Source organism: Haemaphysalis longicornis, unplaced genomic scaffold (assembly GCF_048455015.1).
Source record: "Haemaphysalis longicornis isolate Haplotype H1 unplaced genomic scaffold, Haemaphysalis longicornis Haplotype H1 scaffold_2, whole genome shotgun sequence".
Lineage (NCBI taxonomy): Eukaryota > Metazoa > Arthropoda > Arachnida > Ixodida > Ixodidae > Haemaphysalis > Haemaphysalis longicornis.
This window is the reverse complement of record NW_027526295.1, coordinates 71,386,089-71,413,217: the sequence shown is the minus strand read 5'-3', so window position 1 is coordinate 71,413,217 and position 27,129 is coordinate 71,386,089. Positions and strand designations below refer to the sequence as shown.

Here is a 27,129-nt window from a genome sequence, read left to right as displayed (position 1 = left end):
GGCTCTCGGTGCGAGAAGTGGCCAATAGACGCCTGACTTACTCAAATTCATTGTTTTTCCTGAAGTAGGTTTCACCTGACCATTACATTTCTTTTGTGTGGGACATTTCCAATCACGCGAAATGTCACCTTTCAAGTTTCTGTGCTTGGCTGAAGTACTGCTGGGGTTAAACATAACTAATGCAGTTAGCTATTCGCCTATTTTATCGCGACTAAAAGCCTGATAGATCTTCAATGTGGATTTGTCTTCGCACTTGCCGGCGATGCGGTTTTGTCTTCTTGTGTTGCTCTGTTGCTTGCCTGACCAAGCCAGAGACGTTCTTGGGGAGTCCAGTGACCGGCCCGGAGAAGGTCCAGCACGGTGTCGTTCAGCCCAGGCCTGGAGTCGAGCATCTGGCGAGAACTTCTCTCCGACAGCATCCTACCGGACAACGGTTGAAGACCCTTATCCAGCGGGATCTCTGACCGCCGGCGGAGAAGCTGTTACGAATGAGCCCGCCGCTGGGCTTTGTTTCAACACTCCTCGGTTGTACGGCGAAGCCTCCACTACGTGCGCCTTTCAAACAGGCCCCCCTGTCGCTCACTCATGCTTGCTGCCGACAAATTAAAACGCCTCGCTACACGTATAGATCGGTGGCGCCTCGTTATCGGCGCGATCAAACTTCGAAGGCGTTCCGATGCAACACGCACAAGGACACAGAGGCCCCGCGTCCGCTGCGGAGACCTCCACTTTCACCTCTCTCGGACTCAGCGTGCGACGCTACTACCGACCACTCAAGCACTATGGAAAGAGTGTTGTGTGTGTCTGTGCCGTTCGTATCGTGTGCAGAATCTAGAGGGAACGGGTTTTTTTACCGTTGACACTTTGGGTATAAATAAGACCCCCCAAGCGCTGTAGTTCATTCCTGTTTGAGCAGTGAATCAATGCTGTCACTTTGCTCGAGTCCTGTACTGTAACCTCGCCCGTCGGGGCATTGTTCTTTGGCTTCGGCTCACCTCTCACTATGAAGTGAACAAGTTACGTTTTGCCTACGGCTTCTGGACTTGTTCACGGCGGCAACATTGGCTGGCCGTTCGCTTCAAAACACGCTACCACACGTATGTCGGAGGTGATGGAGCTCAGCTCGGGTCGGCCTTCCCGTACGTGACAGCGGTCTTGTTTGATCCGTTGGTGCCGTGTGCTGATCGCCTGCGAGATCATCATAAGTGTCGTCTGCTCACGTATTGTTACGCCAGCAGACTTGCCAGCGTATTGTTACGCGAGCAGACGATATTTCTGACGCGAGCAGACGATAATATAATTTGGAAATTATACTAAATCCGGCAGAATGCATTCATTGATTGGAAATCAGAATGCAAAGGACATTTAAATATTACGTTCTTATCAAAAGGACTCCTGAAGGCGTTGTTTCGCGAGGAGCAGACGATGCTTCTGACGTGAGTTATCGACGGCGATCTCGGAGGCGATCAGCTCACAGCACGCGGCACCAGCGGATCAAACAAGACCGCTCTCCTAGTCTGTGCGTGTTAGTAAATGTCGATTAAGCTGCGCGCAGAAGATATTTTGATCTTAATGGATCCAGAAACATTACGTTTTCACCACACCACTCCCAGGAAAGTCCGCAAACCTGCTCCTAATTTCGCACAAAACACCCCTGAATAACCTTGGGAGAGATGGAATAATTTGGTTGGCAGTTGGATTAAATTCGCTGGCACCTAAATTAAATTAGATGGCGTTTGGAAGAAAGTAGATGGCAGTTGGAATAAATTCGCTAGTGCCTGGAATAAATTTGATGGGAAAACATGTAGTTTACTATGTGCGCCTGTGTTCGCAGGACATTTTGTTCATCGGGTCGTTCAGCTGTTGCCGCTGACTGCCAGATTCATTTGGCTTAGCCCGAAATTTGTCCATAAGTACATTTCTTCACCCCAGCCTTCCAGCGGAGATTGGTTGCTGTAGTCGTGGAAACCAGCGCTTTTTGACGGGTTCATGTTCCGAAGTTGGTGTGCTAACATATAATATGAAAGCGCGTGCTGTATGGCAACTTCCGTCACTGTTTAGACAACGGGTATTTACGCTTTAGTCGAGGCTTCTATTTCCACTATCGGAGAGGGTATCCTCGGCGTGCCCGCGCGCATGTGAAAAACGCGATGTGGGAACGCTAGCTTACAAAAGCCGAGCTTATCGCCAAAATAAAAGCATGTGTGAGCCGCGACGGGGTCTAAACTCTACCATAAAAAATTAGTGCCGTTCCACTCTGTCAACAAGGATGACCTGCAAAGCTGGACACATTCCACAAAGTGCACAAAACAAACCACGTTTATCGTAATTTGCGATGGAGCATATTTCCTAGTCAATTAGCTGAATGAACCTCTGACAGATCCAAGCTTTGTTCTTGCGGATAAATATGGAACTGTCTGTGTCCCTCCGGCGTCGTAAGCATCTTACTGCTTGTGTAAGGCCGGATTCAGACAGTTGCCGCAACTGTCGAAATAACTTTAAAGAATGTCGTCATTTCACGTCTCAGCCAACCGAACTGCGTGGCGTGGCTTTTTTTACGTCCATAGATCACGATACGGGTTTTTCGTCGGTAATCTGAATATAGCCTAACACACAAACCCAATCCGCTCTACCAGTAAGGACTCTGGACAGGTACCAATGGGCCGTTTAACGCCAGCGTTTAAATAGCTGCGCGTTCGTGCTTTCCCTCCTCCCTCCCAGTATTCTCCACTACAAACCTGAACACGCATTAATGGGCAACCGGTCTTGTGTGCGTGATTAGAAGTGACAGACGACGTCGAAGATATCCCCTGAAAGCCCTCTGATGGAGGGATATTGGCAGACACCAGCGTTGCAAGCGGGAAATTTGCTGTTCATCCGGAAGGGATTCGCGCTACTTCACGAGCTAAACTTGAGGCGGTAAGGCGGTGCCACCAGCTTTCCGTTGTTTTTACACCCATTCGCGCTTGTGTTCAGGACAACGCTTCGATTCTTGCTCTTCTTCCTACAAACGAACGGCATGCATCCGTCCCGTAACGATTTAAAACCAGGAAGACCTTGAGCTCTGCTATCGCGTACAAACTGTCCGTTTTCCTTCCCTCTCGTATGCATCTTATTGTGTGTGTAGAATGTCTGTGTAACACATCAACCCACACCCAAACCACTCGAGTGAAGAGGACAGCCGACTAACGGCATTGAACTATGTAATTTCGACATCTATACACCAGCACAACCGTCATTTCATCGGTAGCGGCATGAAGATTAGCTGTGCGTGCACGCCCCCCCCCCCCCCACCACCTTTTCTACCCGCAAACCGTGCACATATAAACCAGCAACAGGTGATGGCGCATATTTAGGCGGGAAAGACACCGGTGAAAAGAAAATGTCGCTCCAGAGGCCATCCAAGCTGAAAAAGAAATATGAGCTTAAGCCGGCGTTCCAACTGGGGAAGTTTCTCTTCTATCTGGAAGGATTCGCAGCTACATGGCGAAGCGAGTTCGAACGGAAACGGACGATGGGTTTCAGTCGTTTTACGGGCAGCCCTCTGGCAGCCATTACTTGTGCTTTGCGGGAGCGGGATCTGTTTATGGCCGCGTAACCGAATGAGCGAACGAAGCAGCAATGAAAGAAAGAAAACGGAGAGGAGCGTGTAGGGAAGGGTGAAGTGGAGTACAACACGTGCAGCTGCGGCGTCATCTCTCTTACTGACTTCCTCTCACAGATGTTTCATGTGTCGGCACCTAGGTTGCCCTCCCCCTGACACTTTCCCCAGACGTTGTTCCATTCTCCACTAATTCAAACCACGTGACGTTTGCGCAGGAGGTTCAAACACGATATGCAACAACATGCTCGCTGCTCCATTGTGCGGGGCTAATACGAACCATGTAACATTTTCGCGAGAGGTTCGAACACGATTTGCAACATGCTGGCCGCGGCGGCGCCCTGCGAAGTAGCAGCAGAGTGGCGCACGCCGCCGTGCGCTCGCTGATTACGTGAACGCTCCCTGAGACGCAGCAGAAATGCGCCGTGACCGAGAAGACTGCAGCTCGCGCTGCACAGAAATTTCATATTAGGGAGTGGAGTAAACGTCAGGGCATTTTTTACGCTTATCCGTGTTTCCGTTTATTTTTCGTGATCATCTTATATCCGTATATCACCGTTAGCTGCCGACTGAGCAACTTTCCAAAGAGGCATCGGTGGAAGGGAAGGGGAAAATAGTTGTGAAAGAGGCGTCAGCGGTGGTGAGGAAGAGCCCCGGAGAAGCGCAGAGTAAATCGATGACACGGCAATGAAAACTGAGGGGTGGGGAAGGGGGTTAGACTTATACTGTTTTGCAGTAAATAGTGAAAGTGAAAAAGCAAACAAACAAAATCAAACACTACGCCAAAACATTTGTATGTCACAGCTGCTGTGGCAGCGGGAACTGTTCCATAAAATAGAGCGTGAAAGAGCCAACGAAAGAAAGCGCACCACGATGAAGCAAACGAACAGCGCTGCTCACGTTGGAGCTGTTTGCCTCTGCGAATGTGTGATGTAGTGTGTGACGTAGTGCACCCCAGAAAAGGCGGCCAATCCCTGGACGTCGCAAAACAAGCACCCTTTTTGAGTGCTATTTGAAAGCGGCCACTGGAAAAGTCCCACGCTGTTTGAAACATACTTTTGACCTCAAGCTAATATACCTTATTGCTTGAATATTCATTTCGAGTTGACTAGACGTGTTAAAATATTACAGAAGGAAGACGTAGCGTGGAATCTGCCTCCTACTATCACCATCATTGTGCAGTTCCACCCGCCATTAAAAAGAATCACCCACGTCCTGCGGTCCCCTCCTTTGTTCTTCAACAAAATGGTGCCGTGACCAGGATGGGAAGACAACACAGTTGAAGAACGGAGTGTGCGGACCGCCTTTAACGATGATGTGAGTGACACGGCTGCGATGGGACTGAACTGTGACCGCTGTCCACGAGCCGCAGGCGGACGTGACTACCCACGGATCAATTGAGGGCTCACCAAGCATATAACGATCAGGCGCCCTCACCAACGCTACCGAACGGACGCCTGCGGGGACCAACGGAAGAAACGGTTTCGGTTTCTCGCTTACCATGACTCTTCTCGGCGACCTACAGATATTAACGACGCCGAGTGTCGACACGGAGGCCCTGTGCGAACGACGAAACCTAATCCGGAACGACGCCACCACACTGATCAACGACATAAAATCACGGATGAATGCCGAGGCACCATGAATCGGTAAGCTAATTTTCTTCAAGAAGAGCCTGATTGAAAAAAAAATACTAAAGAAACTGGACAGTGAAATTGAAGAGCTTGTCGAACTGGATGATTTAGAAAAAGAATATGACGCCACCTATGAATTCGAAGATCTTATCCTGTTGACCAAATTTAGAATGGAGCGATTGTTCCCGGAATTAGAAAAGTTTTCTACCGATCACACTGTAAAAATAACCCCGGAAGAAGAGGACGGTACCGAAGTCAACAAATCGGTTTTGCAGAACGGTCACCTTTTAAAGAGAAACAGTGGTTTGACGGTGCCTTGGAAAGCAGCTCAGCAGGAACGAAGACAACCAACCAGCTGCTCTCTTACAAGGAATTATCACAGCAACTGAAGAAGTAGAGACAGCCACATCTACTTTTGGTTCAGACGATTTTGCTCCCAAAAATGAACTTTTTCCAATTTGTCGCCGGAGCAACGACAGCGCAGTGGGTGTACCTTAAAAGTATTTTGCTTCGCGTAGTGTTCATGAGACGAACAGAAGCACAATGCACCACGAAGAACCTCATGGAGGCCTGCAAGCAGGAAGTGTTTACCAGAAACCCCCGCTTAAGCGTCGACGCATCCACGGAGCCCCAGACTCATGCACCAAGCCTTCAAATTTATGTCGACATTGGCAGCACTAGTAACGAATTGATTTTGTTCGCCGAGGCCAAAGTTGAGGATTCGATAGCCCCGACCCCAAACGAAGACGGCCAAAACAGCGAAGATGCAAAGATCTACGACAAGCACGTAAGCGTGTCCTAAATAAGGATTCACCGAAATGCGTGACAACCTGCCGATTGATCCGAAAGTCAAGAAAGAAAAAACAAGCCTTGCGTATAAAAATCGGAAAACACATAAAGGGACCCAGCCTACACCTGTATTCTTCTAGGAAACGACAGGCAACCCCACGTTCATGCCACACGAAGTTTTGGGCGGGCACTACAAAGTCGTTACCCAGGACAGAAGACGCTCCACACGAGCCACTTACCCTGGTCGGATTCATCAATGCGCTGTTTACACAGACGCTCCGAGCATCGTTGGAAGAATAAGTATAGAATACTCTGATGCGGCTAATACGGGCATGACATAAATCGGGATCATAATGGACCACTCACACGACCATGGACTAAAATGCTTTGGTGTGTTCAACTCCAAAGGCAGAAGCAATGGATGACTGCTGACAAGGGAACTTTTCGCGTTATGTTAAATATTTTCCGCCATTTATTGCGCGGCCAGGAGGCTGTTAAAATATTATAGAAGGAAGAGGTAGCTTGGCAGCGGCCTTCTAGTACCACCATCATTGTGCAGTTCCATCCACCATTGAAAAAATCACCCTTGTCCCGCGGTCCCCGCGTCGGTTCATCAACAAACGTAATTATTAGGCAAGTTTTCCAACTGCGTGCGTGGATTTATGTCAGTGTTTTTCTTGGGGATAACAGCCGTCAACACTAAGGAGACGTAAATTTTGCTCCCATCGTTCACCTAAATTTTGTCATACTCCTCGTTCAATATCGGATGACGGGAATGGGGAGATACGTTTTCTTTTAGTTTTTTCTGCATGTCAAGGTCGCACCAGTTGGAGCAGCGCAGCCCTATCGAGTGGGCTACAGAAGCGGCGGCTGCATGCGACTTCCTGAATTGATCATGCCAGCCACCGTGTTTTTCTTTCTTTTTTTGCGTCATGAACGTTTTACCTACGTTAAGAATAGGTTACAATGAGCACCAACGGCCTTTTGGGGATAATGTTCTTTACATTCCTCGTTTTGAAGTATTGCATAAACATCAGACCTGCTTCACAGCACCCCTTTGTAAAATAACTTAAAAGTTTTTAACACTAACGCCGAAGTGTGGAAGTGACCTTATGGTGCCACAACTCTGTACGTAGAATTTCCTATAATTCAGCCGTTCAACTAGCAATTATAAATAGATACGTTATTTCTTCACACTTTTTGCAGTCATAATTTTGTTCGGCTAAACTAGGCACTAGAAGCTTCACCTGGTTAAGTTTAGAACTCTGTAACACACAAATCAATACTAATGTTAAAATTTTACTGTATTTTGTTCTTCATACGCAAAAACCGACAAACGTTTTCGTGTACTATTTGAAAAAGGCGAGCTTAAAAAGGGAAAGGGGGGTGGTGTATCTGCTAGTGTGTTCTTGAAAGCCGCAGTTGTGTAATACGTGGCACAAGTTATAAGATTTATTGCAGCAAAAGCTGTATTATGCTACATCTTTCGAGGTAATGGGCAAGCGGCCTTCAGTCGCCGGTGCGCAAGCTGTGCCTTTCTCGTCGCCTTGTTCGCTGTGAGCCCGCCGCCGCTGTGCCACGTGACGAGCCTAGGGCGGCTACTTCGCCGGCACTCCGTTCCTCAGTATTGTGCGCCAGCTGGACTGTCTTTACGTGCCTTTCATCGTAAGCGAAAGGCTAAGCTTAATTATACAGTAGATACAGCTAGAATGTAGACTGCGAAGTCCCAAGCAAAACCAAACATTAACACAGCACTACTTAATTCTTTCTTTCTCTCGTGCTAAGTATGCTGAGAAGTGTTAAACCTGAACCGTTTTTGTCTTTGTTTTCATAGCGATGTGACGGCCTCTGCAGGAACCAGCGAGAAATGATATGCTGGAGTATAGGTGTGCACCAACAGCTGCGAAGCGTGGATTGAGTGTTGCGCTCCTCACTCTTAAAAAGGTTCTTGATTTACTAACAAACCAGTAACCAGTTACGTGTCACAACATCCACTCTGCACTTAGTAATTGGAGTTATTAACTACATGCTTTTGCTAACTGGCCATTCATAGCCTAGTAAAACGCTAGCGTGACCGTGAGGATTGACCGAACGCGCAGTACGATGTATAGAGACACATTCAACACGAATGTAGCACAATTCGACAAGTAAATTGAGAAAGAAAACCAACGGGACGCACGGAGAGATCGAGAATAACTTCACATGTTTAGGGATATATCTGCTCTGCTTGCTTTTATAATATCCAGCAGAGGAAACTCCTCTGAAAGAGTCGGTGGGCTTTTAGAAAGAATAAAATATTTTAGCGATAATATTCGAAATTTGCGTTTTAATGCGAACACAAATTAAAATATAGACTTGCAAAAGCTTTTAATCGTGAGGGGGATAGGGAAATGTGCGGTAGTGATTTTGTTAAGTCATAGAATTTTGTTACTATCAATGAAGGTTAGGATCAAACAAGCAGTAGTTACAAAGCGCATGATCAGGAATAGTTATGAAAATATTTAAATTATACAGACGCTAGGAGAAAATATGTGCCCTAATGAAGAGAGAGAGAGAGAGGGAGAGAGACTTAGTGAAAGTAGAGAGGTCATCTTTGAGCGAGCTCAGCTTGCCACTCTTAATATAATGATACAGAGTGAGAATGGGTGAAGACAGGCAATCATACAAAATTTGGCAGAAACACTTACATAAGGAGGAATTCGCACACAACAAATGCATGGCAGTATGCTCAGACAGACTCCACAAAAGCGATAACAGCAATGGTTTTACGTTCTAATTCCACTTATAATCGCAAAGAATTACACACAGGCTTAAGAAAAGCACTGTTATTGCCAGAAATATTCTGCACACACAAAATAGTGGTGCACGCTACACTTTTGTTCACCTTGTTTAGGGCGCAAACTTGCTCGTTGTGCGTAGCAGAAAATGCATGTGCTCCTCCGCCCGCCTACTCAAGTGGTCAGCCTGGACACATTGATTTCTCTAAATTATACTGTAATCACTGTTCTTCTTCTGCCATAAAACACAATTGCACTCCCACCTTCCCCGCAGGACTGTCGTATTTTCGGTGCGCATGCACCCCAGAAGCCATGTACGACCTTGCGGGTGCGTTCGATGGAAAAGGCGTCAGAATGTGAAGGCATGTCACCAATGTTGTATTACACATTCCGTAGTAGGAGAAGATTCAAGTTCACTTCAAAGTACTCGGAGGTTTTTTTTTTTCCGTTCCGGTGAAGTCCAGGCTTCCTTCCATTATTAGGCAAATATAAGTATGACATTTCCCAAATAACGGATTTGCTAGTTTCAACTCCAATAGCGTTGAAAGCCAGAGTTCACAGTTTGTACAGGTAGAAAGAAAAAAATGCTTTGGAACGTACCGGATCTAGCTTGGCGTCTCGACTCACGTCAGTTTCTTCCGTCGCCATTATCGTTGATGCGGCACGCATCACCACGCTTGCAAGGCCGAAAATTGCAAGCACAGCTCTGGTCATAGTGAGAACCATAACAGCGCTCCAAATTAAATTGAAGAAGCTTTCAAATTTCGCAGGTTCTGCAGAGCTGCTCCTGTTACTATCCCTGGAAAGGGCCGAAGAAGGCTGGATGTTGTAACGGGGGAGGCTTTATTTGATGGTGACTTCGAAGACGCACACGACGAAATTTGGCGCTGACATAAAACAGAAACATCAATCACACGCGTAGGCTTAAACTGGGGGCAGCATTGTTTGGCGGTAAGCTTGAATACGCACGTCAAGAAGTGAAGCATTCAGATGTAATGAGGTTATTACTCACATAACTGACCTACGAATTGGGAACCTTTATTTGTTTGCGGCTTTGAAAGCGTATGCTAGGAAATTGCGCACTTTGATGAAGCAGGAGCATTAATCACACAGGCATGCTAACACGGTGGCGGCTTAGTTTGCTTGCAGGTTTGATTTCGTCCGTCAGAAAATTGCACGTAGATGTGAAGAGAACATTAATCACATAGGTGTAGTATAATTAGGGCGGTTTTATTTTCTCGTAACCTTCAATAGGCGCGTTAGGAAATTGGGTGTTTAGATGAAATGGGAGCAATAATTACATGTGTGTTATAAAAATGGGCGGCTTTATTTGTTCGCACCTTCTAATAGGCAAGTTAGAAAATTGCATCTTGGAATAAAATGGGGGCAATAATTACATGTGCGCTCAAACTGGACGGCATCATTTGGCCATAACTACGAATAGGCACGTCTGAAAATTGCGTGTTTGCATGAAAGAGGAACATTATTAACAGACATGTACTGTACTTGGGGGAGGTTTCTCTTGTTCTTAATCTGAATGCTCACTTGAGAAAACTAAGCGTTCAGAATAAAACACAATAACCCGAAGGCCGTGCTAGCAGTTTTTTTGTTTTAACGTATGATAAACACCTTACGAAATTGCGCGTTCACAGTAAACAAGAACATAAGTACAACCATGTGGTAAAACTCTGCTTATCTTTCTTCCGTTTTGACTTTGAATTTTACGTGTTAAAAATGAACAAAACCATTATTCTTATGGTGACGTGAACACGTCTGGACGCGCTGAAACAACAAGCCCAGACTTAACTTCAATGCAGAACTACGTATTTCGGAACAATCTTTAAGGCACTCCAAAATCAGAAAATTTACAGCAATTCAAACTTGTGCCCTCTAGTCATGTTTATATGGTCACCCGGTATTTAATTCAATTATTGCAGTTTTAGAGTAATATTGTTAGCTTCTAGTGTGTCGAGTTCTATTTTGTCTTCATGTGGGTTAAAAAACTGCCCCTGTGCTACATACGCAGACAGCAGACCGTAGCCGCACAAATGAATAGACGATAAGTTACACTTAAAATTTCCCGCGTGCTATAGGCCTCACTTACCGCTTTCACGTTCATAAACCCTTAATAGGATCCCAAAGCATCACGCAGTGGCGTCGGAACATTTTCCCCCAGGGGGGGGGGGGGGATTATGCTATCGTAAACATAATCATCACCATCAATTATATTGTCACGAGACAAATTAGCAATGCCTCATGGTGCCATAGCCCGGCGTCGAAGACGACGTGGAAAATGCGGGTGTGCAGACTGAGCGGACTCGACCTTGCCCGCTTGTAAATAGTGTACAGAAGTCAAAACTGTTAACAAAAACGCGCGAGCGCCTGGCTTTCGGTATGTGCAGTGCAGCCTGCTGATAGCCACCGGCGTGACCAGCGAGATTAGTTGACGGCGCTGCGGCGGCTTGGCATTCGAAAGCTATTGCCGATGCTTCCTTGTTTTGGGGGGAGAGATGCGACACCAAAAGACTCTCACCACGACCGCCACCGAAGCCTATATTAAACAATATCTGACGCTGGTTATCAGCACAGTCTCATTTTCGCCTGTGGTATGGTTATCGCATTCCCCTTTTGTTATATCGGAACCAAAGGCGATAATAAGACTGAATTGTTTATCAGCGTAAGATAGCGTTTAATGTAGGCTTTGACGGTGGTCGTGGTGAGAAACTTTCGGCGTCGAACCTTGCCCCGCAAAACACTGAAGCATCGGCAATATCTTTCACCTGCCAAGCCACCGCAGCACTGTCCACTAATCTCGTTATTCACGCCGGTGGCTATCAGCAGGCTGCGCTGCACATGCCGAAAGCCAGGCGCTCGCGCGTTATTGTTAACAGTTTTGACCTCTGTACATTGATCGTTCGTAATCGTTATTGTTCATGTCCTGCGGCCGCATGACAACATGATATTATGGTTTGATTTTAAATATCATAATTTATTTCTGTGTGTACTTCTGCAGCGGCTCTACAGTGGTGCTGCAATGACTAGTATGCTTGAATAATCACAGTCAACCCAAAAACATCAAACCAAATCAAACCCAGTATAGTCACTGATGCATGACAGCACAGTAAAAATGCCTGTTAGTGACGTCACGGCTACTGTGCCTACTGTGCCGTGTAAACGAGACATCCCTAGCACCTAATATTCTGCACCTCTTTATTTATTTATGCAAAAGAGCAGTGTAAATCTAAATAAATAGAAAATCAAACGAAATGTGCAAAAGAACACATACTTCGAGCACGTTTAGATACATGCCTCCTGACTGCGAACGTACTGAAGAACCTGTACATTCGTGCTGCCAAATGAAGGCCTACCCAATTAATATCGAGAAAAAAAGTGAGGGAAATACACTGATTCATTGAAGAAACAAGTTATGCTATGCGTTAACATGTACAGTCATGGACAATTCGAGATGTCGGGTGCGAGGCTGCATGTCCCACTTCGATATGTCGCCCTCTCCTCGCTCGCATGCTTGCCTTGTCGCCATGCCGCAAGAGCGCTGCAAGCACTGAAAGTACCAGTGCTGCTGCAGCTGAAGGTGTTGGTCGCGTTGAGAGCAATGCGGCGCGTATTCGCTTGCAGCTGCGGCAAGTGCTTGCATGGGAATCGCGTGCACGCTCTCGTAAGGCATGCTGTTGAGCTCATCATGCTTTCTTGAAGAAAAAAATCGCACAGATATGGAGCCAAAATGAATGCATGCCGCCTGACTTCTGATGGCGCTTTATTGTTTTGCATTCGTGGTGCAGTGGCTAGGGAATCGAACAATGAACTGGCCGCTAAGAATGCGCCTTTGTTTAACGGAGTCATGGCTGAGTCATTTCGCGGAGTTGGTGCTAGTAGCAAAAAAATAGATATACCACCAGAATTCATCTTCAGTGATATCAATTAACTGCAAGCACTGTGTGGTCTGGGAAAATTAGTGGCAGAATTTTAATATTAACAAAAATGAGGAATATAGGCAGGTCCAACCATTCTATTACCCAGTTGCCCTTTCGCAACAATTTTGGGGACCTGCCTTTCTCGTTTTTTTTTTGGCAGCCCCCTCAGTGCTTGTAGAAATATTCGGAGCGCTCAGCACGGAGCTTGGTTTGGAGTGACCCAGGTGACCATCGTTATTTGCGCAAGTTACTGAAGACTGAATGCAAAGCAATATTGGCAATGTGACGCCGGCACACACGTTGAGCAGGCGCTCATGTAATCCGAGCACACCGTGACAGCAGATACTATCTTGCGCCTTACCGCTAACAATTCTTTCAGCGCTCTTGCGGCATAGCGACAAGGCAAGCATGCGAGCGAGAAGAGCGCAACACATCGCAGTGAGACACGCAGCCTCACTCCCGACATCTCAACTGCGCGTTGCGCTGCTGAGCACGAGGTCGCGGGTTCGATTCCCGGCCGTGGTGGCTGCTTTTCTGATGGAGGCGAAAAGTAAAAACGCCCGTGTGTACGAGATTTCGGCGCACGTTAAAGATCCCCAGGTGGTCAAAATTAATCCGGAGCCCTCCACTACGGCGCGCCTCATCGCCTGCGTTGCGTCGGCGCGTTAAACCCTACAATCAAAACAAGACATCTCAACTGCGCATGTTCTTGCGTTTTTCACGGCCGCTGCCAGGTGACGGCACCGGTATCTTCGGCCATGCGCTCCGCGGTTATTATTTGAATTGTCCATGACTGTACATGTAGAATGCAACATGTGTGTTATATGATTGCTGGAGTACGTGCATGCACAACGAATCATTTATTTTAGTTTTGTTCCGAATAAATTAATTATTGTCTGTTTTACCATGATATTAGGAAAACTGCAGCGGTGTAATACAGATGCCCTGACGATTCATAATTGATAGCCGCACTGCTGATATCTCTGATGACAACGTGTTAAAGCGCGAGGAATCATGTGATTCATGTGCGGCGCCTAGGCAACCACGGTTTCGTACAAAATCTGAGCTGATTAGCGTGAAGAGAGTTTGGTCATACTGCCCAGTGGAGCTGGCTAGTATCATGACAGTATCAGCCGTGTACAAGGGGCGAAACCAATATACCATTGATCCTTTGAATGATACTGCAGGAATCGAATGTTTGATAGGGGAAATTAGCTTGTCAAATACTTCACACCAAGCCCTTTGAACTATATATCTGCTGAAAATAGGTAACGTTGAAATCACTATTTTTTCAGGATTGTGGGCATCCATAAAGCGACAAATATCGTCCAACTAGTGACCAGCGCATCCGGGATTTCGACTGAATACTGCGTCATTCTTAATCACTCTAGGTTCTGTAAATAAATCCAACTTTCCTGGAGCCGTCCGGGGTCAGCAGAAGTCTTCAGGTGCCCCTTGATTGGGGGGAGCCATGTTCCCCTACTCTATATTAGGGGGAGCCATCGCTAATCGCTACTCCTGCACCCCCTGTTCCGACGCCTCTGGCTTGGCGAACTATGAGACTGACACCGCCCGCACGTCCTTATAACTAACGGCCACTCATAAGATTTCGTACCAATATATATCTTAGAAGTAAAATTGTAGTTCAAGTACCATGCCACCATGGGGGGCAGTATACGTTCCATTCCTACTTGGACTTGCTTTCAACACGGCTTACTTTCCTCCTGATGCCGCAATCAACAAAAATCGTAACATTTTTTGCGTGTCGTGCTCAGAGGTTGAAGGAAGGTTCTGGTAAATATAAGTGTGGCTCCAGAGGTCAACATACACAAACCAATGCACAAGAAGCGATGATTTACGAGCCGGCCATAACCGCACAAACACTCCGTCTACGCCCCACCGGCCCGCCGTCCTATTCCAGTCGAGTTGTCACGCCTCAGTGCGCCACCTACTTCGTCCTCCCCGCAGCAGTATACCTTTTGAGAACTACGCTTCTATGTCGAGAAAACCACTTCAAATGGTTATGGACAAAAACAAAATAATTTCTTGCCCCCACAGGCAACATTTGATCACTGCGCCAAGTAAAAGTTTAATGCATGTCAGCGGTACATGATGGCAGGCTCCTTGAAGCGCGGCTCGCGTAGACACTAGTCTGAGATTTCCCTCTTGTATATATTACTGCAATACTGTATGAAGCTACCTAACGTTAACAACAATTTCTGAAGGACATACGCGCAGAAGTTTATTGGACGACGCTTACACCGGCTTTTTTGTCGTGCGAGCACCAATACTCCCACAGCGTTGCGTGCTCATAAGGCCACAAGAAATAAATGGCACGTGGGCCACCACTTATTGACTGTTTTATTTTATTCCTCAGAATCATCGAAACAATAATAGGATTGACACACGCTAAGCGGACGTGTTCGCAAAGCGTGTGAGTCCCTACATTCTCATATTGCGCGAAGTATTTCTCTTGGTGTTAGTGGTACCTGAAGATAGAGACAGACGAATGCCATCGACTGTGCGGATGTGCTTGGTGGGAATACCAGCGACGAATTTAACCATTTATGCAGTATAAACCACCTGTAGAAAATTCTAACAGACATATCCGGCATTGGCACTTTGTATGCGTCATAGAAGAACGAGAGACATCAGTGGTCGAACGGGCTTGGTGGTTGGCCGTAGCACGTGACCTACCGAACTAGGATGGCCGCCCTTGCCCGTTTTCCTTAACACCATCCTTTACCCTCCGTAGTTTTTATAAATAAATGTTTACACACTCACTCACTCACTCACTCAGTGGTTACCGTGGCCCCGCCGTTCATCCCGGCCCCGAAACTATCACATTGTTAAAAGCGACTTTCGGAAATGATCCATCAGGAATTGGCGTCAAACAGGTGAAACTTATCCCCAACCGTTCAGGGCTCACAGTGATATCTGCAGACCGCGCATCCATTGACAATTTGGAAAAAGCAATTGAAGGAAATGTACAATTGAAAGCTGCAATCAAAGTCACCCGCCCTCCACGCCGCCTTCCCCAGTTTAAGATCAGTGGAGTTGACCCAAGCGTTGTTCCCGGCCTACTCCGCACAAACATCAATGCTCGAAATGGATTAGAGATCCCAGAAGAAGACTTCAAACACAGGACTTATTTCAAAGACCGCACGGGCAACAATGTACATATCGTGGAAGTTTCGCCTTCTGTGTGCAACATCTTGAAAAGGAAGGACCGTCTATTGGTTGGATGGACGTCATGTCCCATAAAGGAAAATTTTTACGTGGCAGCGTGCAGCCGCTGCTGTACTTACGGTCACGTAGCGGTACGATGCAATCCAGAAAGTGTATGCTGCGCATACTGCGTCGAAGAGCACGCCACTGGAGACTGCACTTTGGCTGACAAGGAAAAGGTTGTTTGCAGGGAGTGTCGCGCAGCGGGGCGTCGTTCAGATCACGTCTTCAATGCGCCTTGCTGCTACACTGTAGAATCAAGGGTCTGACGCATGCGTCAAAAAACCATTTATGAATGCACCCAGGCACCTTGCTCTTCCCCCGTTGTCTCTGCATAACATAACATTTTGTTTCCGGCTCACTGTCACAAGAATATATCAAATGACTTTCTTAAAATTTATTCAGGCAAATTTGGATCACACCCGTGCAGCTACTTCTCACCTTGTTGATTTCATCGAAGCGGAGCACATTGATGTGGCTATTGTGTCTGACCCTTACGCTCGTGGATCAACAGTGCCCGGAGTGCCGCCCAATTGGCTCTGTTTCCTCAACTCAGCCACCCCACGTTGTATGGTTCTCATACCTAAGCGCAGATTCGACGTATTCCCCTTGGCAGTGTCTCCATACATCGTGGCTCTCCGACTTCCGCACCAGGAGTTCACCTTGCTCCTAATAGCCGTTTACGCGGCTCCATCTGTACCTCTTGACTTTACGTTATCCGGTATTGAAGACGTTCTTCAGCGCCATCGAGTACCGAACTTGCTGCTGGCGGGCGATTTTAATGCGAGGAATCCTCTTTGGGGCGGCACCGTTCTAAACTCTCGTGGCATTCAACTTGCTCATTTCATTCATGGGGCGCACCTCCGAATATTAAACAACCCCATGTCCATAGCCACATTTCACAATTCCTATTCAGAGTCTTGGATTGATCTCACCCTCGTTTCCGGAACAATCTGGGATGGCAACCCCTTGTGGGAAGTTCGAGACACACCAACTCTATCTGATCATAAATATGTGGTATTTGGTCCCAGAATGGTGCAATTACCGCAGAAAAAACGCTTAAGCAAGGCCGCATTACAACATCTGGTTGAAGAATTAGCAAGTGATGACTGCATTGAAGGTTTCACTCATCAAGATATTGCTACACCAAGCGCCCTCAACTCGTCATTGGACAGATTTTACTCTAAGCTGGACTGTCTCAAAAGAAAGTTTGAGCGGCTTCCGAAGCAGCACAAGGGAAACATGTGGTGGAGTGACGCCATTGCGAGAGAGAGATCAGCCGTGCGAGTGTTGCGCCGCCGGTACCAGCAGTGTCGCGACCCCTTTTTACGAGCGGATTACAAATTCATTTACTATCGGCGACTTGCTGCGTACAGGGAAAATATTCAGCTTGCAAAAGACAAGGCTGTGCGACAGGCATGCTCGAGAGCGTCCGGCAAGAACCTTTTTGGACCACCTTTTAATGTGGCGTTTAACCAGCTTAGAGCGCCCTCTGTTTTGCCTTCACTACATGTGACGGACGACACTTCGACAACATCCACAATACAGTCGGCGGATCTGCTTATGCGGACTCACTTTCCTGTTGATGAACGTGATGACACCCTGGCCCACATGGCAATTAGAACCATAGTGGCTTCAACTCCATACTTCGTGGAAGAACAAGATGATGCATTCACGCTAGAAGAACTGCAATTGGCCTCTCGAAATTTAAATGCTAATGCAGCGCCAGGTCTCGACGGTGTCACAACTCTCATGGTTCGCCTTTTCGTTCATCATATTCCTAATTTTTTACTGTGTCTTTTCAACTGTTGTTTCGCGAACGGTCACTTTCCCCTCCACTGGAAACAAGCACGTGTCACCTTTCTGTTAAAACCAGGACGCTCACCCACTGCACCTTCTTCGTACCGGAAAATATGCATGACATCTATGATTGGCAAGCTTTTGGAAATAATGTTAAATGGCCGCTTATATTATTTCCTACAACGATCTCGCTTACTTCATCCGCAGCAATATGGTTTCACTACCGGTCAAAGCACGACGTCTGCCTTATTTGCTTTACGCAATCGACTGCAGCAGCATAAAGACAGTGGGGGACTTTCACTCGTAATCTCACTAGACTTTACAGGCGCATTTGATAGCATCTGGCATCCCCGATTATTATTTTTTTTTCGATCTCATCATTGCCCCCGCAACATCTACCAGCTCCTGGAATCGTTTCTAAAGGGTCGCACCGTCCCCTTTGACACATTTTCAGGAAGCACTACCCATGCCACTTCAAAAGGCTCTCCTCAGGGCTCTCCTATCAGCCCACTTTTGTGGAACGCATATGTGTATGATATGCTTTGCCTGCCCATGCCTCAAGATGCATACATCCAAGCGTATGCGGATGACACCGTGATCATTATTCATGGTCGTACGCGTCGACAATTGGAGGCGACTGCTGACGTAGCCCTCTCTAGGATAACTGCTTGGGCCGGAGCCGCAAAATTAAAGTTGAACCCCGCTAAATGCTCCTGCCTTGTCTCCAAAGGTGACCGCGGGGCTATTAGGAAACCAACCATCAAGCTCAACGGCGCAGTTATCAAGCAGGTGACGGAAATGAAACTCCTCGGAGTGATTTTCGACAGTCACCTCACATTCGTTGCGCACACAAACCACTTGAAATTCACAGTTGAAAAGATGGCAGTTTCGCTCACAAGATTTGCCCGCATGCATACCATAGTCAGTCGATCTCATCTCCGTCAGTTACATCACCTTGCGGTCCTTCCAGCAGTCTCATACGCAGCGCCTGCATGGTGGCACATCAACCAACACCATCTACTGAAAGCCCGCGTACACTCGCTGCTAAGATCTTCATTATTCGCCGTCACCGGGGCGTATACTACCACACGGACCGCCGCCCTAGAAGTCCTTGCCGATGCGCTTCCGCTTCACATCCACCTAGACATCACAGTGCGCATGTTTCTATTGTTTCATCACCAGCAACCAGTGACCTTCAACACGGCATCGTTCGATCCTTGTGATGTGGACCTGCCCATCAAGGTCGACACACACCCTGCGCGACGACTTCGTGTCCGTTACGACCGTCTCACCAGAACGGAAGCAAACCGCAGGCTGTACTTCTCCACTCTGCACGCCTTCACAGACGGATCACACACGTCGACTGCATCAGGAGCAGCCTTTGTTATTTTGAATGGGGCAGACCATGTGTATGCGGTGAGGAGGTTCCGTCTGGCGTGTCCAACCACCTCCTTTGATGCCGACGTGATTACCCTGCAACTCGTACTGTTTCTCTTGGACGACAGACCTTCCAGCCCCGTCAGTATCTACTCAGACAGTCTTTCGCTTTTATTGGCTCTCAATAATCCATTTAATCAGTCCGCTACCATTCATCGCCTAAAAGAGAATATTTCCCTGCTCTCAAATTTACTGCCTGTATCTATATACCACGTGCCAGCTCACTCTGGTGTGTGGGGGAATGAGCTTGCGGATACTGTCGCCCGCAGTGCTGCCACAAGAGGAGAGGAGGTTCGTGGGAGGTGGTCGAGAACCAGAGTGCGTTCTTTGCTGATGAAGGTCGGTCGCTTGGTATGGCAGGAGACGTGGAGTACTAACAACTGCGACACTGAATTATATCGATGGACTCCCAGTGTATTGGACCTTCCTTCCTATTTCCCGCCTTCCAAGAAGCTAGCTCACCTGATAACTGGTCACGGTCGATTTCCTCATTACTTTCACCGTCTACAACTCACGCCAAACTGCCAGTGCTTCTGCGGTGCACCTGCCACTTCGGTTGGGCACTATTTAACAGAATGCCCGAAAACGGCCAGCTATATTCAGAGACTTCGTCGGCTGTCGAATTCACCGTTACAGCCACCACAGCTTCGTCGCCTTTTGGACAGTTCAACAGCCGTGAAGATTCTCATGGACCTCACTGATTTTATTTCCCGATCTATGCCCGAGGTGTGACGCTTACGTGTGTTCAGTGATTTTTTTTTTCTCTCGGTGTTTCTTTTATACCTTCAACCGCGCTTGCCGCCTTTTTAGTAGAACTAACACCTAGATACGTGCCACCCATGGACTGCACCTCCGCGATATTGTGTGCCCAAGGTCCTTGTGCTACAGCGTGTGACCTGGTGTCTGTGAGAGTTGATAATGCCGCCTCAGCTCTGACTCGGGCTTTCTTTGAGGGTGCTGTACACACTTGAGAGTGGAACTGCTACGTTGTGCGATCTTTTGTGCCGAACTGACTTGAGAACGTTCTTCCCTATGCTTTGTTTGAAGTTCCTTCGCGCTTAGTTAGTCTTTTAAACTTTGCTTGGTTGTCCTGCTGTTACGTACGTCGGGGTATTTTTTTGTTAATCATCAAATTGGTTTTTCTTAAAAATGTTTGTTTGGCTTTTCGCCCTATTTGTTTATTTTATATTGGCTTTAAACCTGCCATAGCCTAGCTGGAGCAGGTCTTGTTCCCCACATTTTTTTTCTTTTTTTTCTGACGGGGAAGGGGGGGGGAACATGGAATTGGAATTGGAATTGGTTACCGTGGCTGGCTTTAATGTTGGCATTGCGCCACACAAGAGAGGCAGCCCCCCCCCCTCCAGATTTTGTCCTGGACCACTCGGGACTCACATACACATACATAAAAAAATCAAACTTCCTTTAAAAAAGGTGGTTTAAATACAGAGCTTTCTCTGCTGAAACCTAAAAGAAAGTCAAACTCCAAAATCCAAACTGCTTCGACCGTGTCGGAACACCTTTCCAATGTTTCCAGTAAGCCTACTTCTGGACACTAGGGTGTCGAATCGGAACCGAACCAAACCTAAAACTGGAACCGAACTGGTATTTTAAATGCGAATGCATTTATTAGCCGGGGGTTGTCTTGCTCCGTTGGCCGGCGTGCGCCTGCATTCCTCCAGCGCGAGCTCACGTGAGCGCGCGCACGTGCGCTCGCGCCTCGTAGTTCGGCCTTCGTTGTCGTCGTCGTCGTAAACGCGAATGCATTTCTTTCGCCGTCGTCGTCGTCGTCGCACGTGCGCTCGCGCCTCGTAGTTCTGCCTCCGTCGTCGTCGTCGTCGTCGTAAATGCGAATGCATTTCTGGACGCGGCTATGGGAAGTGTGCGCGTGCGCTCCAAACCCTCTGACCCCATAGTCTTGGTTGGCGACTTCAACGTTGACGTGCGCAAGAAGAGTGGCGAGTGGCTGGTCGAGTACATGCAGACCAGGCGCTCTATGCATTGTCTCTCTGCCGGCTTCGACACGTGCCCCACTACCATTCACGGGAGTTGCATTGATCTGGTCTTTACGCGAAACTGTGACGCGCGTATGCTTCTCAAAGACCCTTTGACCGTGCACTTTAGCGATCACAAGGCAGTGATTGCGGCCGTCAGGTACAACGATAACACAAACAGGTGCTGATGAATAAATGATTACGTTCACACTCTCGTCATTAATTACGCCATTACTCGCAACACACTCATCGGTGCACCCAATGCATTCGCATTTCTGCACGATTCCCTTCGGGGAGGTGCGGAGGAATTTTTTTTGTGTCTCCGTCCCTTGCGACGAGACCGCCCCGCATGCGAACATCTCTAAAGCTAAGCATGACCAATTAAGGAGATTGGCCAAGATAGCGGCGACCGCCCGGCAGTTAACAAAACCAAGAAAATGCCGAGCGCTCATGTGTGCGTGCCTCACGGCGACTTGGCAGCGTTCCTCGCGCACGTTTGTCAAGCCATGTATACGCACATTGGGAGATTGGCCAACATTGGCCAAAAGAACTCCAGCGTTCACCTTAACCGTGGCAACACTTGCCGGAACGAGAAAGACTCCAGCGTTCGCCGTAATCGTGGCAAAACTTGCTCAGAACGAGAAAGACACCTCATAACATACTCCCCTTCAAGGTGACGTCCAACGATTATCACTTCCCAAAAATGAAGGAAGCTCACCCTTATAGAGACAGATGGAGTAGAGGTCTCTGTGGCAGCGAAGAAAAAGCAAACCGGCTGCAATCGTGGTTTCAACCTTCGTGATGGTCGTGAAGGTTGCGTAAAGTTTCGCTACCTTCAAGTCTTACCGACTCTTACGGGTTAGTGTGAGCTTCCTCCAGTTCTTTCAGGGCGACGCCAACGCAGGGATTTGCTGAATCACAATAACTAAAAGAACAAGAGGGAGACGTGGAAGGATAATGATAATAATGAAACTACAGTTACGGCGATTGGACAATAAAGTTTTCGCAAACTGAATCACAAAGAGTGATTAGTTTCCCCGGTTACTATTGTCGCGTTTATTCACACACGTGTACGCGTATACTGGGGAACTACAGGTTTAGAGCTAAAGCAAGTGGTTTATAATTCAGTTATTCATTTCACAGCTGAAAAGGCATAGCAATGAATGATTTATCTTGTGGACCGCGACCTGGGACGACAGTGGTACCGCAGGTAGCCGTTCACAGTGTCGTAATGCTACGGTTATAAAACCAGGGTTTTCAACCATTCACAAGATACGATGCATTCTTACGATGGCGCTTTCATTTTCTCATGTGGCACCATACAGGAAATAGACGCAAAAATAATGGAGAACCTTGCCACAGTTTTGGCATGCTTTAACAGCAATAAACTGACACTCGATTATAAAAACATAAGGCACTATGTTTCGTTTCACAATAAATTTACTGTATTATGGTCAGTTTAAAACTTATTTCCAACGAACACGTAGCTCACTTCCTTGTTAAGCAGGCTAATGGTGTTTAATTAAGTCTGAGAAATAAAACGTTCGAAACGTATGTTCCAGTTAGCACATTGACGCCATCTTTTCCTAAAAGCTCACGAAAACCTCAATTTTTGCATTTTCCGTGTAGGGCATGTCGGGCGCTTCGGCGCACGAACTGGTGCGGGCCCTGGGACGAGCAGCCCAGAAATTGAACGCACGTGTCGCGCGTGTCGTGCTCGCACCGGATGCGCTAATGGCCACCACATGGGGTTGGACCCCAACGAAGGACTCGCTTTTCCCTCTTTCTTGGCCCCCAGCGCCAGGGTGGAGGGAAGATGAAGGCAAGGAGACGACATCGAGAGAGACGCGGTCCGGGCGCGGGAGAGCTCGGCCCGCCGTCTTCGAGCTCCGCGCGAGTCCTGTTTTTTAGTCACCCGCCGCGCTGTAAATAAATGTATAGTTTTTGCATCGGAAGCTGAGTTTGTCGGTTGGAGATACCCGGGGTCAGATCTTCAGCGCTACTGCTGCTTGGAGGAGAAGCCCCGGGGAAAAGAACATCACGAAGATAACTGGCGCAGTCGACAGGATCTTCAACAGCGACGACTCAGCTGGCCGGCGGGCGAGACGGGCCCCTCGACGGACGGAGCACGCGGAAGAATTGCGGTCTGCTGTACGAGATCGGCAGGAGCAGCGAGCTCGCGACCCAGGAGGAAAAGCGGCTCGACCGGCGCTCAGCGAACTTCTCAACGGAGACCGAGGCAATGTCTGCGGCCTGCTGAGCGGCGGAGAAGCAGCTTGACCAGCGGTCAGGGGAGGCATCAGCAGCCCACTGAACGAGGAGCGGCAGGAGCAGCGAGCTGTCGGCAGGCGAGAAGTCGGCGAGCCATTGTTTGGTGGACACCTCGGCGGAAGGAGCGCCGCATAAATGGATACCCCCCCCCCCCCCGTCTGCACCGGTGCGGAATCTCTACAGGCGCCGAGCTATGCAGGTCAGTGCCTCGTTTGATGCTGGGTCCGCGGTTCACCATGACATAGCGGGTATCTAGGTGTAGCCGTGAGATAATGATGAGGAGTAGGAAGCGCTGGATATGAACGCTGCAGAAACAGCAAGCATTGCAATGTCGTTCGCTGAGCAGAAGGCGCCGTTGCAGGCGAAATTGAGAATCGCTGAGGCAGAGTTAGCAGCGGAACGTTCGAAGAGTGAACGTTTCAAGAGAGCTAACACTTTTCCTGCCTCACCGATTGCTCAAACAGTAATGTTCAGCACTGAGGGAGAGAGTGAACTGGGGTGTTCCGGTACGCCGAAAGATGTGCGGGGTGGAACCCATTCACTGGGCGTGCATGAGCGTCCTGTCTCGCGGCATCCGCCCCGATCAGAGTCACTCGGATCAGGCGAAGAGATGATAGTGGCGCGCGTTCCTTCGTGGGCGTTGAGATTCTGTGCAACCGGGGAGCAGGATAGTGAAGCATCCCGCGAAGGGAATTTCACCGAAATGAAGATGGAGGTGAAGGAAGGCGTTACGCGCGAGGCTGCGTTGGTAATTGACAGGCAGTCAAAGGTGAATGAGAGTGTGCGCATGCCCGTGATGAAGCTGATGGCAAGAGAGAAAGGCTCCGCTGCGTCGCATGTTAGTGTTCATGTTGCCGATGAGCCCCTCGCTAGTCCTTGCGTCACACAACGGTGTGTGGTAGAGAAGGTCGCTTCGCACGCACGCGGTGATTCAGTGGCGGCCAAACGCCAGGGTTCGCACAGAAAGGAGCGGAAGAACTATGCAGTTCTCAGATCGGCCGTTCTGAAGGGGGTGGAGCTGGCTTCAGGTGAGCGTGAGCCCGTCGTCGCAGCGTGCGGAGACGCAGAACATTCCGGGAGCATGGCCGAGCGGCCAAGAGCTTTGCAGGATGCAGCAGCCCGGGAATTGCGCGAGGAATCCGATGCAGTTGGTGTCGCACACACTGCATCTTTTGTTTCGGGAGATCCCCAAATGTCATGTCGCGAAAATGTGATCGCCATGGGGAGCTCCTACGAATTGAAAGAGGAACGTGTAAATCAGTGTACGGTTGCTTATGTAATGCAGCCCCAGGCAGTTGCAGGTAGGACTGCCGGCGTAGCTGAACAGACAGTCAGTGTCAGCGGTAATGTGATCGCTAAGCAGCCCTCTGTTGCTTACGCTGACCAGCGGTGCGTTGGGCAGCAAGGCGCTCTGAGCGCAGAAGCTGCCGATCCCGAGAGTTCGCCCAGAAAGAGGCGAAAGCGTCATGCAGCTTCACCTGAGTGCAGCTTGGCTGCAACGCATGCTGACGAGCCAGCAGCGGTCCCTCCTCGAGCGAGAAAGCGAGGAGGAAAGGGGCCCCTGATACTGTTGTGTGACGGGTTGCGCCGCATGACAAGGGGGTTTTCGGACGACGACGGCCGGTGCGTACCACCTGCTATAGGCCGCTCGCTCTGAATGAGCTAGATGAGGTTGTGGCTAATTTGTCATGGTGACCTGCAGCCAGTGTCAAGAGGCACTGACCGTGCTGCTTGTTGTGTCGCCAATTGAAGGAACGATGGATCACGTGCGAAAAGAGTGTGTGGTGTGTGTGTTTGGTGTGTGAAACATCCGTGAAGTTATCTTTCACAGTGGCGGTGGAGGTGTCGGGCGCTTCGACGCACGAACTGGTGCGGGCCCTGGGACGAGCAGCCCAGAAATTGAACGCACGTGTCGCGCGTGTCGTGCTCGCACCGGATGCGCTAATGGCCACCACATGGGGTTGGACCCCCACGAAGGACTCGCTTTTGAAGAATTCTGGTCATTCATTCTGGAGACCTGAGAGGCACGTCCCAGTCCATTTTCTTCCATTATATTGTTTACATGAGCTTCCATACACATTTACCATCATATCTAGTATTCCTTACGTAATATATATTGTTTACGTTGTGGGCCATTTGTGGGACCGTTGACATTTTTAATTCATCCTTTGGCCACGACGAAAGATTTGTAACCTACAATTTTATTGAACTTGACTCTGAAAGGGGCGTGTTCCTTGCGAAACATGCGACGTTAATGGTGCAGTTAGGACTCGCTCTTTTCGTTAGCTGAGCGGCGTAGATCATTTTCTGTAGTCCTATGGGATCTTTACGGGCACAGTCCTCGTAACGCTGTCCGTCTACGTACGTACGTTGTAAACAGATGGCAGTGGAGATAAAATGAATTTATTCAGTGGTTTAACTTCCACTAACACATCTCCGGGTTAGTGTGAACGGGAAGGAATGGATATGAAGGTGACCAAGTAAAATGGAAGAGCAGGGAGCAGGGAGCGTAGAGGTCACAAAAAGGTGTGCAATTCAGACCACGTGAGGAAGATTTCAGGGCGGATAAAAGGCGTAAAGCATAAGTCGCGCTGCGTGCTCTTTGCAGTGTTCAGTACTCCAAGCTTTGTTGAAGTGGGTGCTGGCCTTGTTTGGGAACCACTTCCACAGACGGCGTCTAAGAAGACGTAGTAGTAGCTCGGTTCAATAAAAGATGATTGTCTCTCTCTCTTTCTCTCTCCACACAACTGCACACGTATAACCCGCGTGCACAAGCATCGTCCTCTAAGCGCTCGCGCGATTAAGCGCCTCGTCGTCGTCTTCTATACCGGTGTGGTCGTCATCCGCAGTGGCATATTAGAAACGCGTTACATGCTCACCAGACGTATCCCTAAATACACAGAACGCACTGCATACTCACCAGATGACAAGAAGGCGATTACCACTGAAGATCTCCTTAATCTCGTCTTGCAGAGTCTCAGCACTCTATGTTCTGACCTTTCGTACCCTTAACCCATGCCGTCGACTCTCAAAACTTCACTGCCTCTCCAGCATGACCAACGATCTCGTTAACGTTACCACACTCGAATCCATCGCACGATTCGGTCTTGGGAGTGCTTGGCGCGGGTAATATAGTTCTGGCCAAGTACGGCTTGGTCCCCTTTTCAATACTCTCACACTGAACACGCCTACACACCATCCATTCAACACTGTACCGCACTCATTTCCATGTCTTAACCACACTCTGTTACGTTGACTGGGAATGCAAGCGAAGCCCACATCTTCTCCGCAATCCTCAACCCCTCACTCCACCAGCGGTAGGGTACGCCGTTGACATGCAGCTATTGATAGCGGAAGGAGCAAAGGCAGCCGGCCACACGAACGGAGTCTCGGATTGAAGACCCTGACCACGTACACGCTTGCTTCAGCTCTTATGAAAGCTTTCTCTGTTTCTCTGTCTATTTCTCCTTTGCAGAAGACCTCGCGATTGGCGTCACGGAGCCCCTTAAAGGACACTAGTCTACATTCGTTCTCTCCTCAACCACGCACTCAACCTCCTGACCTTGACGCCGCCTTTGTTCACATAATTCTTAGCAACAACATGGAAACAATCTGCGTCAGTTGAAAGCTGTTATCGGCGTCTAAGGGGCGTCGTTAAAGTGGTCTGTA

The 27,129-nt window shown here is 48.4% G+C and overlaps 1 protein-coding gene across 1 annotated transcript in view; it reads right to left on the bottom strand.

Moving 5' to 3' along the window:
* The window catches only part of LOC144168054 (lipase member N-like), a 62,605-nt gene extending 53,156 nt beyond the window's left edge, over nt 1-9,449 (bottom strand). The window contains exon 1 of the mRNA XM_077697139.1: nt 9,402-9,449. Within this exon, the coding sequence (XP_077553265.1) occupies nt 9,402-9,449 (48 nt within the window). The remainder of the gene's footprint in view (nt 1-9,401) is intronic.
* Between the last annotated feature and the right edge of the window lie 17,680 nt (nt 9,450-27,129).